The sequence below is a fragment of the Phascolarctos cinereus genome, unplaced genomic scaffold (genome assembly GCF_003287225.1).
Source record: "Phascolarctos cinereus isolate Bilbo 61053 unplaced genomic scaffold, phaCin_HiC Scaffold_726;HRSCAF=1367, whole genome shotgun sequence".
Taxonomy (NCBI): domain Eukaryota; kingdom Metazoa; phylum Chordata; class Mammalia; order Diprotodontia; family Phascolarctidae; genus Phascolarctos; species Phascolarctos cinereus.
Window position 1 is genome coordinate 78,736,861 of NW_027556098.1, and position 17,208 is coordinate 78,754,068.

The 17,208-nt window shown below is 35.3% G+C and overlaps 1 protein-coding gene and 1 non-coding gene across 2 annotated transcripts in view; both read right to left on the reverse strand.

Moving 5' to 3' along the window:
* Positions 1–17,208, reverse strand: part of POLA1 (DNA polymerase alpha 1, catalytic subunit) — a 331,346-nt gene that overhangs the window by 276,868 nt on the left and 37,270 nt on the right. The window contains 7 exon segments of the mRNA XM_020989869.2: positions 2,212–2,334; positions 2,822–2,971; positions 10,092–10,216; positions 11,578–11,677; positions 13,455–13,574; positions 14,076–14,205; positions 15,324–15,499. Of these exon segments, the coding sequence (XP_020845528.1) occupies positions 2,212–2,334; positions 2,822–2,971; positions 10,092–10,216; positions 11,578–11,677; positions 13,455–13,574; positions 14,076–14,205; positions 15,324–15,499 (924 nt within the window).
* LOC144454671 (small Cajal body-specific RNA 24) lies at positions 10,623–10,754 on the reverse strand. The gene has a single exon (XR_013483181.1).

Here is a 17,208-nt window from a genome sequence, read left to right on the forward strand (position 1 = left end):
CGATCTTCTTTCTCTTAAATACCATATCCCACGAATTCACGGAAATGCAACATTCCCCAGACACTATTAAGAGACCAAAATTATAAACAAGAAAAGGTGAAAGATGGATGATACCTGTAAACAGGTAATGTTGATGTCCATTTGACAAACCATCAGCCCTTTATAGTATAACCATACCTTTAAAAGTACAATTAGTAATTATGCAGTCTCCATTAAGCCCACAACATACCTGATTACAGAAATTATTAGGTCATTAAATCTAAACCTGCATCTTTCTAATAAAATTAATGAGCATGTATAAAATAGCCTCTGAAGTACTGAAAAGAACACAAATTTCTAGCCCTCCAGAGTAAATGTCAAGTTGCATTTTAATGCAAACTCTACACTCTAAAGTGTCATTCTGGTATCATAACATACCAAAATGTGTTCTCCCAATTTATTTTAATGTAAACCTTGAAATAATTCATGCTATTACCGCTTTTAAGATTGAAAAACTTTTTTGTTCTTCAAATAAAAATATTGTTGAAGAGTATGTACCTTAAAAAGAGGTGTGTTTCACTACAAAGGTATTAGATTTTAACCAAACATGCAAACTGGTTAGCATTTGGTGACGCTCTCCCTTCCTTTAATGACAACCTAAGAGAATTTTCAAATCACAAATCTCTAATCAGCAGTCTAATATTACCACTTAACATTACCAAAACCAAAGGCAGAAATTATCAGAGAGAATCATTTTGGCATGTGATGCTTTTATTAAATCACCAAAAACTATAATTGGATTACACTGAGTTAATATTTGTTATATGTGATTTTAAATGATACTCCCTCCTATGGCAAAGTTTCCAGGGCTAAAACTGAATAAATTTATAATTGGGTATTTCCCAATAACCACAATTATAATCAAGTTTCTCCTGCTAATAGTTGCTGATGTGGGCATAATAATCCCAGGTAAAAGGGAAGCCAGAACCCAAGGATTTGAGTCACAAAATGGTTAGGGATGAAGATATTCTAGAGGCCTCTTTATTGGACTCTTTTTCAAGAGGGGAGGTAAGAAGGAGAAAAGGGAGAAATACATTTTTTAAATAATTTGAGTTTTGGTTTTGTTCTATTTTCTAGGAGAAATGAAAATTGCAGTTAACTTGCCTATTAAATCCAGCTCAATAAAAAATGCAGTCCTTAAAACATAATACATTTGGGGGAGGGGGAAACACGGGTCAGATTTGGGGCTTATCATTACCTACAGTGCCCTGTTCAGCTTGCAGGTTTCTGAGCCAATGATGAAAATGTAACTACGGGGATTTCCCAACAGCAAGAAGCACTCTCCAAGGGAGTAAATTGTCAACTATTGCCTCTCATGAGAAACTTAAGAGTAACCTTGATCCGATCTCAATAGTCAACCTATGTATTATCACCCAGTTGGGGCATAGTGAGTGCATTTCCTAAATACAAAAATAAGATGGTATTCCATCAGGAGCTGCTGGATGCATGCACAGAAATAAAATCTGAATAATTCTAAATTAAACTTAACATAAGAAACCAAAATTATCCTCTCCTTCCAAAAGCCTCTAAAACACCCATTTCCATCATCATCTTTAAGGAAATGCTTACATCTTCAGATAAGCATTGTACCCAATCCTACCCAAACAAGATGGGATGGCTGTCTAGAACTGAGAGGCAAGAAAATTTCAGAACTGCAATTCTCTAAAGTACATCCTAACCTAGAACTAGGATACAGATATGTAAGCTGATGATTATTACTATGTGTTTGAACATTTGATCTCTGTATCTTTCAAGCACAGTATCCCAAGAGAGGACCCATCATCACGCTTATTCATATTTCTTAAGACTGAGCCAATGCATCTCTACAAGCCAACATTAAGATTTTCTTTAAAAAAAAAATAACCACAATCCTTTAATGTCTGGGGGAAATTAATGAAAGTCAGTATAACGTATGAGTGCAGATGAAGCTCATACTTCAATGAATGCCTATCCTAAACTTCTTAGTGTCTGGCAATCAGTAATAACTCCATATGGTTTCTTAATCCCACTAACCTTCTTAAAATCTCGAAGTTATTCTAATGGGAACTTGAAGCTGCACAATTCAATTCAATTAAAAAAATTAACAAAACATGTAAGAACACTGTTCTCATATTTGACCATAAGAAGAATGGTTGAAAAATTCCCACTTTCAAAGATGTTAAGATTACTTACCTCCCTTCCTTTATATGTCACCAAAGCAGCTAATGGTTTGGCATAAAATCTGCTATAGGAAAATCCAAGACAGCCGTACATACTGTTTGCTGTGAGTTTCAAAGCCTTCTGTCTAATGTCATACTGCAAGGTTGCAACATGGCCAAAAAGAAAGAAATCAGAAGTTGTTGATACCTAATATTCACAAACACTTACGTAAGCAACTATGTTAGCTCACATCTTGGGTTACCAATAAAAAGTGGACAGACATCTTTCCATTGCCTTCCAACATAACACATATAAAATTTTAACACTTTCAACCACTCAGTTCCCCACCACTGTCTAGAAGCATCAACAAGTAGAAGCCTCACAAAATTCAACAGAATCCTAGATGCCTGGTAGCAACCTCGGCCAAGCAACCTCACTTTCACAAAAGAAGGAATGTCGAGATATCTTCATTTGAAGTTACAGGAACCTGTCTGCTCATTCTTGCATTTGACTTTGTCAACAGGCAACTTCATCACGTATACTAAGTTGATTAAGACTCAAAATACTCTTATACCTAAAACCATTATAATTCCATAAGCTAAGCTGAGAACTTGCTGAAATATTTCTTGCTGAAAAGCAGTACCTGTAGAATGAGGTCTGGATTTAAATCTTGCTGTTTCATGAGTTGTTTGACTTGTTTTCTTCTCTCAACCAGTTTCCTGATTTCTTTGGGTAAAATGCCCATTTCTAAATCTGGATCCGGCAAATCAGGAATATCTTCTTGTTCTTCATCCTGCCAAATGATACATTTTTTGAAAACATTCTTATCTAAAATAAAACTACCTCTTTTTTGGGATAATAATGTCAAAGATATTCAATAAGAGCATCTTAAATCTTTTAAATTATAAAATATTAAAAATGTTCCATGGTTACTGTCAATCTCATGTCAAAAAGAGATAAAATGGTCTTTCTGTTGGCACTTCCCATGGAGGGGCCACTTTATCTCTACTGGCCCCATGACTGTCCTCAGACCTCTCATAAAGACTAAAATCATCAAAAAAAGGACCAAGAAGTTTATCCGGCACCAGTGCGACAGATATGTCAAGATCAAGAGAAACTGGAATAAACCAAGAGACATTGACAACAGGGTGCGAAAAGATTCAAGAGCCAGATTTTGACACCCAATATTGGTTATGGAAGCATTAAGAAGACAAAACGCATATTACCGAGTGGACTGTTTTTGGTATACAATGTCAAAGAGCTAGAAGCGCTTCTGATGTGCAACAAATCTTACTGTGCTGAGATTGCTCACAATGTGTCCTCCAAGGATCAGAAAGAGAGCAGCTCAGCCAGCCATCAAGATTACCAAATCCAAATGCTAGACTGAGGAGTGAAGAAAATGAGTAAAATACTTCACACATTTTTATTTGTGTTAAATAAAGCTTCCAACTACTAAAAGAGAGAGAGAGAGGGAGAGGGAGAGGGAGAGGGAGAGGGAGAGGGAGAGGGAGAGGGAGAGAGAATGAGAATGACTGGCCCAAAGTCAGAAAAATCAGAGAAAACTGGGAACTTCTTGGGGAAAAAGAAATCTCTCTTTTCAAACTAGATGTCAAAACCCCTTAAAGAAAGAAAAGACGGTCATCTAGATAGAAGTTCCAAAGCTAGACCCAAATATCTTGCAAACCCTCTTCCCTCCCTGCTAATATGTAAACATTCTTCTCACTGTCCTCTTCTGTTCCTAGTGGTGCTCTGATCCTTCCTCATCTGGTAGCACCTCATTTCCCCCTGTAGCTAGCCTTGTAGCTAGATTTAAAGATAAACTATGGCTCAATGAGAACCTGATGATTTCTGAAACAGGTGAAACAAAAGAAATCTGTTAACCAAGACCTCTTTTGTAAACATGAAAATATTATCACTTTTCCTAGCCTACTTTTAAAATGAAAGCTGTCACAAGAGCTTGGAAATTAAATGTTCAAAAATACTATTTTACATAAGAAGGTCTTAACCTAGGGTCTGTGAACTTAAAAAATATGTATTTTTTTGATAACTGCATTTCAATAAAATGGGTTTCTTTTATAATCTATTTATTTTACCCTAAAAACATTATTCTGAGAAGGGGTCCATAGGCTTCAACAGAATACCAAGAGGGTCCACAACATACAAAAAATGTTAAAAATTCCTGTTTTAGATCATTTGTCCTTCCACAAAGACCACAGAATTGAAAAATACTCAGAACTTTACCTACTATTGTAGTGTTTTGGGTAAAAATTCAACTATACGCTAAAGATTCTTTTACAATTATGAATGTATATACTTTCATAGGTCATGACAACTTTAATTTTTAAAGGCATTACTTATCTTTTATATAGTACTTTATATTTGTAAACTATTTTGTAATCACTAGAAGAATAAAAATATTTAAGAAATGCAAACAGCAGGGTTGTTAACATCTATAGCAAAGAAAATAGACTTGTTCTGCAGCGTTCATTAATTATCTTAATGTACTGCAGAGTACGTCAGAAAAAGGGCACATTTGCCCTTTCAAAAGCTCAGAATTAAAAATATACCCTCTGGTTTAAAAGATGTCAAATCCATGCATACCACTAAGAGGCAGAGAACTCAGGATTTGCCAATTTGCTGTGAGCTAACATAGTTGTTTACATGTTTGTGAATATTATATATCAACAAAATAACAACAAGCTACATACACATGAATAATCTTTGTACTCTCACAAGGTCCTATCATTTTCCAACAGCATTGAGGAACAGAAAATCTAGAAAGAAGAGTCTCAAACTAAACTCCGATTCTTTTACATCAACTGCCTAAGTCAAATATATATAGTGAATCACTATTTATATTAATACAAACTACTATAGTAAACTATACTATTATTAATCTAAACTCACATAACCAGATTTCTTTTTTTGCTAAACTTCATCAAATATTTTCACCAAGCATTCATTATGTAGAGAGTAGTACGATAGGTCCTAGGAGATATACAAAAATTAAATAAGGCACAGTCTTAAAAATAAAACTTAATAAAAATAAGCTCCCATATCAAACTCACAATCTAACAGCCAAATACAATACATAAACCATTAACTGATATGAAATGATTTGAGCGCATAAGCAGACAATAAAATACAAACAGTTATATGAGGTCTGAGAAAAGATTGACTGAGGGTGGAAAAAAGACTTCATGAAAAGATAGCATTTGATCAGGGTTTTAAAAGATGGGTAGAATTTCAACAGGCCAACATGGGGGTGGAGGAGGCATTCTCAAATGTAGGGAACAAAGTAAGATGTGTATAGGGAATGACAAACAGTCCAGCTTGCATGTCTGGCTAGAGCACAACACACATAAAAGGAGAATACTGAGCCAAGAAGTTAGAAAATTTAAATGATGCCTAAAGTGTCAGGGCTTTATTTAGAAAGCAATAAAGATTTGGAATTAGGCAGATAAAGTGACTAAAATATCCATATCCTTTGGCCTAGAGATTCCACTGCTAGGCATATAGCCCAAAGAGATCAATGATTTTAAAAAAAAAGTCCCCATATATACCAAAATATTTATAGCAGCAGTTTTTGTGGTCAAAAAGTTCTAGAAACAAAACAGATAGCTACTGATTGAGAAATAGCTAAACAAATTGTAGCACATGAATGTAATGGAATGTTGCTATGCTTTGAGAAACAATGAATACAGAGAAACAGAGAAAGACTTTCATGAACTGATACAGAGCCAAGAAAACAGTATAGTCAGTTCTGCTACAACACTTGTTTTGAAAACGTGAATTTGTTTCAATACAAATGATATTTAAGGGAATGATTTTGTCATAACATGAATTTTGTGCCTGCTTATGAGGGATTTCCATTCAGTCCACCTAGGCTGACCTCTTGTCCTTGGCCATCAAATTTATCAGCCGGAGGCCACAGAGACAGTGTTACTATTTATTGCAGCACTGATGCATTTCTTAAGCATTTTACATATATAAAACTGTGCTGCCATTTTTATTAGGTTCCTATCTTTTCTGTGTGTCACTGATAAAGTTTTTGAGTGTTGTGTTCCTTGCACCATTTTTCCTATGAGCCCTGTGGTTTTTATCATGCAATTCTGTAGAGCACAGTGATTTTTAGGAACATAAATGTTACCTTATTGCAGAACTGACTGTACACAACAATAACTACCACAATGTAAGTGGAAAGAACAAACATAAAACTATAGAATGAATATGTGAAAATTACAAAGAACAATCCAAAGAAGACCCAAAGAAGATGTGAGAAGGTACCTTCTCTCATTCTTTTGCAGAGGTGATTAGTCAATGAGTGTGGAGTATTGCACATATTGTGAGATATTTTCAAATATTGACTGATTTTGCTAAATGTTTTTTTTCTTTTCTTCCTCTTTCACTTTTTAAAAAAAATTGTTGTTATAAGTGATGGATCTCTGAGAGAGGAAGTGATACAGAAGGAAATATCAATGTGAAAACAAAAAAATCAATAAAAGTCCATTTTAAAAAAAGGGGGAAAGGCAATAATGAGGCTCAAAAGGGTTTTGAGGAGAGAAAAGACATGTACAAATCTGTGCATAAGGAAGGTCACACAGGCACAATTAGGCAGCACTATAAAGAATGGGCTGAAAGAACAAAAGCGGAAGCGTGAGGCAAATGGAATATAGCCTAGGCAGGTGACAAGACCTTGTATAATGGGGTGCAATCATGCAAATGGAGAGAGGGTAGATGTAGAATCAACAGGGCTTTACTACTTACTGAATGTGAGATGTGAGGGAGAAAGAAAAGGCTAAGGTAATACCAACATTCCCAACACTTGTGACTAGGTGAATAGTAGTGCCGCTGACCAATAGGGATATCAGAAGTAGTCATCTTAGAGGAAAAAAAATTAAGGATAATTTTGGACGTATAAAGTTTGAGATGCTAAGTCACCCAGTTAGAGTGCTTTTGTAGACAGTATGAAGTGGTAATCTGTCACCCTAAAGAGGGAGAGAGGGGGAAGAGAGTCAAAAGCAAATGCTTGAAGAACAGAGAGATTAAGGACTAGTAAAAAACCAGCAAACAATATAGAAAAGCAGTTAGAGAGAGAAGGGATTAAGGAGAGTGGAATTACTTAGGGAGTCAAAGAAAAAAAAAATTAGAAAAAGACTGTGGTCAACAGTGTTAAAGGTTGCCAAGAGTTCAATAAGGATAAGAAATGAGAAAAGATCTTTGAGACTGTTGGCAGGGAGTTCAGTGGGGAACTCCGAGACAACAGTTTTTATAGAGTAGTGTGAATGGATACCAAATTACAAGGGGTTGAAGAATAAAAGGCACTGGATATAGGTTACTTGTCCAAGAAGTTCTGACATAGAAGAAACAGACAGAAAGATAACTTAAAGTAAAAGGAGGGTCCAGGGGTGGCTGTTCTAGGATCAGTGAATCCTAAACACATTTGCAGGCAAAAGCAAAGGAGGTAACAGAGATGGAGAGATTAAAGATACATAGAAGAGTAAGGTACTCAAAAGGCGGGAAGATATGAAATCAAAGACAAAGAAAGTGATAAGCTTTGGCATAAAGAAGGAAAATGTCATCTCTGAGACAGAAGGAGGAAATAATGCATGAAAATAGTCAAGTGTTGAAGGAAGGTTGTTCAGTGATCTTAATCAGAATGCCTAGATGTTTCCTTGGTGTTCATACAGATGACAGATACAGAAACATTCTAAAGAACAATTTTAATTATCAAAGCAAGATAATGCTTTTTGTCTTACGAGTTTTGCATTGTATGTGAATCCTAAAACCAATACTCCATGCTTGGCATATATTGCAACTCTTAGTGAACCAGACTATATAAATAACCAGAATAATCCACATTTCCTAATGATCACTCTGGATAAATGGGAATTTATTGTATACAGTCCTATACAAAAAGTAAAGTATTGTATTCTTTTATTTCCCACCATTTCTATTACCCACTACACAAAACCTAGAGTTCCAGGTGTATGTCAAAATAAGATAAAATATATAAAGGGTTTTTGCAAACCTTAAAGTGTTATATAAATATTAATATGTTATTACTTTTCTAACAGAGTTTTAAAGCATTAATACCTAGAAAGGAGGGAACACACTTGCTTTTTACTACCCAACACAGGAATAAACCTTTACTTTGGGATGAGTGTGACAAAAGTGAGCCTCAAAACTTCTTTTTATTTGCTCATTAAATTATCAACACTTCTATCTACTGTATTGCACAATTATGGAACACGGTTTCAATCCTGACAAGGATTATCTGAAATAAATAGATTAGGGCCTAATGATTTAATAAACTAGATTTCACATAAAAGGATGACACTATTGACTATAAATAAAGAAATAATTTTGACTTGTTTCTCCATCAGAGGGGATAGATTTATGTATACATATCTACTATTCCTAGTTTCCAACCCTTTATGACCAAACACAACATCAATTGTATTTAATTAAATACACACATATACAGAAGTGTGTGTGTGTGTGTATATATATATATAGAGAGAGAGATACAGATATATACATATCTAGCATATACATATATACACAGATATCTATATACATATCTGTGTGTGTGTATGTATGTATGTATGTATGTATGTATGTATGTATAATTCTAGCATACAACATGCACTAATGATCTGAACTGGTCACTCCTAGGGGTCTGAGGGACTGTAACTCACTGCAGTCACAATTACAGCTCTCATAAAATCAGAAGTTAAAAAGAAAACCATTAACTTCAAATCTCTACTATCACCTAGAAGATTTTTTTAAGAAAGCAAGAAGAAAAATATAAGAACCAAGACAATGAATCTCTGCTTCCATTTTGTACTGGGCAACCACTTTTGCAGATGGAATCCTCCTCAGTTGTGCAATCCAAAAGGAAAGTTCACACTTCTCCAATGAATATTTATATTTATCCTATATATATTTATATATCCTTGTTGTCTGCCAGATTAGAATGCAAGCAACTTAAAAATGAAGATTTTTTTTTCATTCATTATATTTGTATAGCCAGCACTTAGCAAAGTGCCTGGCATGTAGTAAGCACTTAATACTTGTTGATTGCTTAATTTGTTGAGTTTCCTGGCCCTAGGATTATAGCCATAGAACTGGATGGGATCTTGGAGGCTCTCTAGTAAAACCCTTTCATTTTTGAAATCAGGAAATGGAGGCCAAATAGATTAAGTGACTTGCCTAAGGTCACATAGATAGCAAGTGGCAGATCCTGTGGTCCCAAATCCCATGAATGAATTCAGAAAGCTAAAAGGACACCAATGTCATTCAACAATGTGTTCTATAAAAACCACTAAGAAGGAAAATTTTAAATGGGGAAAAAAAGCTTTAGCATATGTAATTTATTCAAACTATAGCTCTGAAAAGACCCACCCCAGACCATACAAGCTCTAAATATCTTATCTAAGTAAGCTGAAGAAACAGATCCCATGAGGCCCAGCTTTGGCTATTTTATTTAAGACTAAAATACCAAATGTTAACACTGCAGATATTTCTGTTACGGTAGGACCATAATAGAGCCTTTTCCTTTTAGATGATTTTAGCTAAAATATGTAGGCCAACTGTTTCTTTCTTGAAGAGGTTCTACAGTTTTATTATATGACCAACAAGCCATTTACAACCTCTTTCAGATTTCAATTAGGTCAAGCAATAAACAAAAAACGGATATAGATGTGTAAACTCTCCAAATACCACCCAAACATGTGTTTCCTATTCCCGGAATCCTAACTATACCTACCCTTTTCTCTTTCCCCTCAAATTCTTTGGAGTTATCTATTTAAAAAGGTATATCTAAAAGAAACTTCCCGAGGAGAAACTAGAATGCCAACCACTCTCAACTACTTCAACATAAAGTCAAATTACATTAATTCAGTACAAACCTCTGTGGTTTTTTGGTCCTCTGAAGCAACTCTCTGCACAGTAGTGAAACAAATGTTAAATTCCTGAATGATGGAAGGGTATAGGCTGTTGAAGTCCAGAAGCAAAATAAATTTATCATAAAAACCTGGGAGGGATAGAGAGGAAGAAGAATATATAAGAATTTCATTCAATCCTAAGGAAATAAATGGATCACTGTCAACATCAACTCAGAAGCAATATAATACAGTTCAATAAGCATTAGCAAGGCAGTGGTGAAAGAACGAGATTATTGGGTGCCTTCTAGCTCTAAAATATGACTTAGGCTAGAATAGGAGCAGAGAAGCCCACGAAGACAAAATCAACTTAGACACAACCTTGTGATGCTTCTGACTTCTCGAAAAAAATTGTTGCACTCTTTCCCAAGGGACAACTTGTTAAAAATTTTATGATATAAACTTCAAACAACATTTCTTTTCAACAAATAAATCTTCAGAGAACAGAGTGAGCAGCAATAATCTTTGCTAAAGGTCAGTCAGGAGACCTTCAATAAGATTTGTCAGAAGTGGAACGATCCAACTCTTGTTTACTTTCCAAGAGTGAACAGATAACTTCTGTGTTTATGTAGGACACTTGGGTTCAGTTATCTCCACACGAAGGAGAAACTGAAATAAAACCAATGTCCACTGATAAGAGAAATATTTAAAAGAAATAATGAAATTAAGATTTATCAAAAATCTTTTGTATGTAGTAAGTACTTAATAAAGATCATATTAACCCTATGGTCTTTTTTTTATTTTTAAGGCAATTGGGGTTAAGTGACTTGCCCAGGGTCAGATGGCTAGTAAGTTTCAAGTGTCTGCTCTGAGGCCGGATTTGAACTCAGGTCCTCCTGACTTCAGGGCCGGTGCTCTATCCACTGCGCCACCTAGCTGTCACCAACCCTATGGTCTTTTTAAAGAGGCAAAAGAGTGGAAAGAATTACCACCTGCAGGTCACCAAATGGATGAAGTCAGATCCAATAAGCCAACAGAGATTCAACACCTAACTCAGGCTGCCAAGGATCATACAGTCACAGATTTAGACCAGGGAACCAATCCCCTCATTTTTCCAGATGAGAAAACTGATCCCCCAAGAAATTACATGACTTGCCCAAGACCAGATAGCAGAGCTGGAATTTGAACACTGATCCTCTGATTTCAAATCCAACATTCTTGCAACTATTTAAATGTGCCTAACAAAAGAAATATCTTCCTTTTGTAAATAATAGTGATAGTCTTCTATTAAATGAAAAAAATGTTCCTTCTAGATTTGTAAAAAACTTAACGCTGGTTTTTTTTTTACTACATCTCAGTCTTCAAAGTACTCTCCTTTCCAAAGAAATCTCTCTGAACAAGTTGAAGGATTTCCTGAGGGGGAAAAAAAGGTTATTTTTCAAAAGGCAAAAACATTTCAGCATATGCAGTCTCCATGTCCTCAAAACAATCGCATGCAGTCTCTAAACCTTACCAACTTTAGGATCCAAGACCAAGCCACCAGCATACGCTGCTTTCTTTCGTCCTTTTTTGGATTTATTTACATCTCCATCAATATCTTCATCTTCATCTCCCTATCACCAACAAAGAAAAATCAAAATCTGACTAACCATAAAGAATTCATTACAAAAGAGAAAGGAATTTGGTAATTATCTGTCTTCCTCAGTCCCACTACGCAATTCTGACAAACACATAATAATGGGTAAAAAACTCAAAAATTATTTTAAAAATATTTCATTATTTATAACATTAGTCCTTTTCAACCCCACACTACTTATAAAAAAATTTTGGGCAGCCTGCAAAAAAAAAATTATATTACCAAAACCTACCTACAAAACTTATAGGAAGAGTCAAGATTAGATAGTGACAAAAGCTCTTTAATAGGAGTCAGAAGATTTTGATTATCAATTCAGTTACAACGTGGTCTGTTCTGTGACTCTAGGCAGGCACACCTTTCTAAGCCTCATTTTCCTTATCAATACAAAGGAAATAACAATAATTCCAATTTTGCTAATGACAGACTGAGAAGACATAAGCTTGTCACTGGCCAACACGAACTGCCAATAAGACTCAACATCTTGAGCAGGCACAACAAAGGATTTTGGGCGGCCTGCAAAAAATGTAGAGGATACCTTCCTCTACATTTTTTGAAGGCCACCCAAAAATCCTTCAGCGGACTGCAGGTTGTGCAGGCCTATCTTAGAGGCAGCAGGGTGTTCAGGGAAGCCCAAAACACATCAGAAAAATCCCTTGCTGGCAAAAAGAATCAAACAACTTGACTTGTTTTGGCCATACTTTTGCTTGAGAAAGTCACTTCACTTAGTTTTCTTCATCTATAAATAGAAGAAGTTGAACTAAACATCATCTAAGGTCCCTTCTGACCTCCTAAATTCTATGCATCAATGAATTTAAATAAATGTTTCCTGTGTCAATTTTGACAGATTGTAGAGTATATCTATATCACATTCTAAAATTAAACTGTTTTGGCCAAAACTTATATTGTTGATAGTAGGATACTTCCTAACCTAACTAAAAACAAGGTTATAGAGACCATTTCAAAAGAAAGTATATGATATTTTATCCCAATCTTACCAATATCTAATGACAGAGCACAAAGTGAAAACCCTATAAATAAGAAGCTGAGGAAATAAATAGAACTCCTCACTTAATAAGCCTTCAATTTTTCTCTAAGACTTTGATGTTTGGGGGTTTTTTTGGGGCTAGGCAATGGGGTTAAGTGATTTGCCCAGGGTCACACAGCTAGTGTTATGGGTCTGAGGTCAGATCTGAACACAGGTCCTCCTGAATCCAGGGCCAGTGCTCTATCCACTGCACCACCTAGCTGCCCCTAAGACTTTGATGTTTATTTTTCACTAAGTTATAAAACCTAGAAAGAATCAACTAGTCCAATTCCTTTATTTTACAAATGAAGAAGCCAGAGGTCAGGTGACTCACAAAAATCCCACAGCTATTGACTGACAAGGCCACACTTCGAGTCCAGGTTTCCTTACCCCTTGGTCCAGGATTCTCCTTACTACATTATTCTGTCTCTCATCACCACATGCCTTCACTCTGGCCTTCTCAATGTCAATGAACAGATTTTTATTTATATTTACTTTACTATATTATGTATTATTATATATATATATATATAAAAAAGAATAGAAAGAAAAACCAACAGAGACAAGTGGTACAGTTTTGTTACATACAGGGCTTTTACTATAAATGAGGACTTAATTATGTAATTATTTCAGAAGCAGATGTTAAACCAAAGGAAAAAAACCTGCCTAAAATCTGCATAGTGAAAAAGAAGTCAAGAAAAGGGTAAAATATAACACATCTTTGACCCACCAGTCTTTGCGGAGGCTTCCTGAAATTCTGCTTGTCAGGTACAATATAGTTGTTTTCATAAAATGCATGAAGTAGCAGGAACTCATTACGCTCAGATCTACCACCCATCATTGTCCTTGACTACAAAAGAGAAAAGTTTAAAAATTCATAACTTCTATTCCCCACCAAACAAAAGCTAGAAGAAAATTTCAAAATGCTTCACCTCACTCAAAAATTTTAAAAACAAAAGTTGCTATCAAATATATAAAATCTTTTGTAAATGTTTTTCAATTATTTCGTCTGAAAAGAATACTTAAATAATCCATTAATTATTTAGCTATCTCTTCTCTCCCACCCAGACTGATGAACTGAACAGTTTTAGATGTTTGAGAGAGAAACCTTGTGAAGTTGATCCAAATTTCAACAGACCACACCTGGTATTTTTCTCTGCCTTTAACACCACTACATTCCTTTTACACAAAACAAAGGAAGCACATTTTTCAGAATGCTAAGTTACTTATTTTCAAAAGACAGATTCAGATATGTTACTATATATCTACCATAGTCAAAAATTGACTGGATACAATTCCCCCCTCCTTTAACTTGTGCCTCCCCAAATCCCCATCCACTAAACGGATTTACCATAACATTCCCAGCAATGTTTGTGATCTGCAGTGCTAGCGGGAGGACATTGAGCTCACACATGATTTGAAGAATGAACTTGGCATCTTTCCAGGTGTTTTCCAGTAGGTACATTAAATGAGGAGAGTCACTGCATAGGAAAGAATGAGACAGAAGTTATTAAAACATAGAAATACTACATAGCAAGTCAAGAAAATATTCAAGTAAACTGAATACAAAAACTTCAAGGTTGGTAGCACCTCAACATCAGAGTAGTTATTTTCTACAACTAATGTCCATTATCATTTTGGTCAATATGAAAAAGCTTGTGAACAAAGTCAAAACAGTTCCTAGATGAATTTTGTATGCAAAATTAATTTACGCTGGGGCTATTAGAAATCTGCCTACAAAAACATGAAGTCAGTAACAGAAATAGTAAAGAGACTAAATGATGTCTCATTTTTGTATTTCCACAATATTTACACCAATTTCAGCCAAACAAATAATTTGGGAATGAAAAACAAAATTATGTACACATAAAGACAACATACTATTTAATCTCCATCTTAAAAATCATACCAATCATATTCCTGTAGACGATAAGCTACTACTAGAAATCCATTAGGCTGATGGGAAAGGTCAGAAACTTTTCCAGTCATCAGGAACAATGTTTAGTAAACTGTTACTACTGTACACTAAAAGGGTCTATGAGAGGATCAGAGAGAATATCTGCACCTCTAGGTCCTCTCTGGTCTCTCTGAAAGTAGTATGAACCTGGGTAACTGTCGCTGACCATTTCAAAAGAAGACTCTCATCTTTTATACTTTCATATAGTTTTATTCTTCCTGAGGAAATTTACAATCAGGCTCTATTATACAAAAGGAAGAAGAATAAAGTAGATTAAATCTACACTACTAAGAAGACAAATGATCACTTAATCAATGTAAAATATTAAAAAAGGAATTAATGGAATGATGAGAACCTTCTCATACAATACATACATGGGTAGATGGGGAATGGAAGATGGAGGGGAGAGGAGGTATATTTTCCAGTTGTTACAATGGCCAAAGTCATATATATATAATTGCAAACTGATGGTCAGAAACACCACAACAGTGCTATAGAGGTAACCCTCTATCCCTCTCTAACTCTACATCCCAGTCTATTATGTTCTACTTTAAAAAATACAAAACACACAAAACTCTAAATTAAACTAATAGTACCTATGGTATTAAAGCAGGCCAAATTTGGAGATATTCTAGGACATACCTGTACATATTTCGTATATTTTCTGATGGAATTGTTACCCTTTCAGCTTTCAGGATCTGGTGAACCAGTTCATTCAGATGGTAACTCTTGCAACGAATCAACTCCTTTGCTGAAATTTCCACATCACAGATCATGCGTCCACAAGCTGCGTTCCTTTCTGCAAAGCCACCCCGCCCCTATACAAAAGAAAGAAAAATCAAGTTTCACACACAGCAGACGCTGAGAGCATTTCTTTTAACATATTTTAAGAAGTCAATAATAAGAAGTGACAATGAGGCATAGAACTGTTCATAATTACTGTATCCCCATAAAACTTTTAAGAGAACAGCATTATAAAATATCCTGTAAATCCTTAAGGTGGATTATTCAGAACAAGATACAGAGAAATCTAAAAAACTACATTTGAATACTAAGTACTAATGAAATTTTATAGCCGGATTGTAAAATTAATTTTTATAAGACAACTAAGACCTATAAAACATTTGGGGGTTTTATAGATTACTAAAACATTAGTGAGTGACAGACAGACACACAAAGAGGTAATCCCCGCTGACATACGATTAAAATAACATATTTAGCTTCCTCCTAAATACATACCAAAAAATCTCCTTCCTAATTTCTTTGACCAAAAAAGCCATTTGAATTTTAAAAGATCCTACCAAAATCGCATCAGAGAACACCAATCAACGAGAAGGGCACTATAGTGAAATGGAAAGAATGCTTCACTAGTTGACAGAAGACCTGGATTGGGTTCCCAACTCTGCCTCTTACTACCCATGTGACCTTGGGCAAATTTCTTAACCTCTTATCTGTAAAGGGGGGGGGGTTGACTAGATTATCTTTAAGGTTCTTTCCAGTTCTAAATAAATCTCTGATCCTAGGATTCTAAGGATATTTTCTCATACATGTTACAGCATTAATAATAATTTCTGAAATTTACACAATAATTTAAGGTTTACAAAGCACTTTTCTCACTTCATCTGAATTGATTTTCATGTCAACGTTGTAAGAGAGATACTATAGGTCAGGGGTGAAGAACCTGTGGTCCTCAAATGCGGCCCTTTGAATTCAAACTTCAAAGAACAAATCCCCTTAATAAAAGGGTTTGTTCTGTAAAACTTGGAGTCGGTCAAAAGGCTATACCCAAGGACCTAGAAGGGCACATGTGGCCTTGAGGCCACAGGTTCCCCATACCCCTGCTATAAGTTATTCTAATTTAGACCAAGAAACTAAGGCCCAGAGAGCTGTGATTTGCTCATGATCACATGATTAGTAAATGTCAGAGGCAAGATTCAAACCCAGGTCCAAAGAAAGAAAATAAAATGCATATATAAAGAACAAGAGAGAGAGAGAGAATGAGAGAATGAGAGAGAGAAAGAAAAAGAGAGAACGAGAAAGAGAGAGAAAGAAAGAGAGAGAAAGAGAGAGAGAGCGCATGCAAGCTAGAGCTAGCTTACCATGAACTTTTAGGGAAAGCTAACATAAGAAAAATGAAGGCAGAAATACTGAGAAACATTTAGGCCAAAATATGTGTTAATAATTTAGCACTACTGACATGAATTAGTTATCAAATGTCCAAAAATAAATTCTGGTTAGTCCCCAAAAGAACTTTAATAGCTTCATTCTATGAAAGCATTTTATATACAAATTCAGCCATGTCCATAATTATTGGAGTGGAGGCAGCAGTTAAGTAATAATAATAGTGGGGAAACCCATGAAGAAATCAATATAATGGAACTAGGCCAAAAATGTCTATGTCAACATGTTACCATGAAAGTGATTTATACTGAACTACAAACCCACCACTTTGTTGACGACACCCACATATCTTCCTACTTCTCTTCACAACAGTCACATACACTCTCTTTAGGGTTGCTGCTGCTAC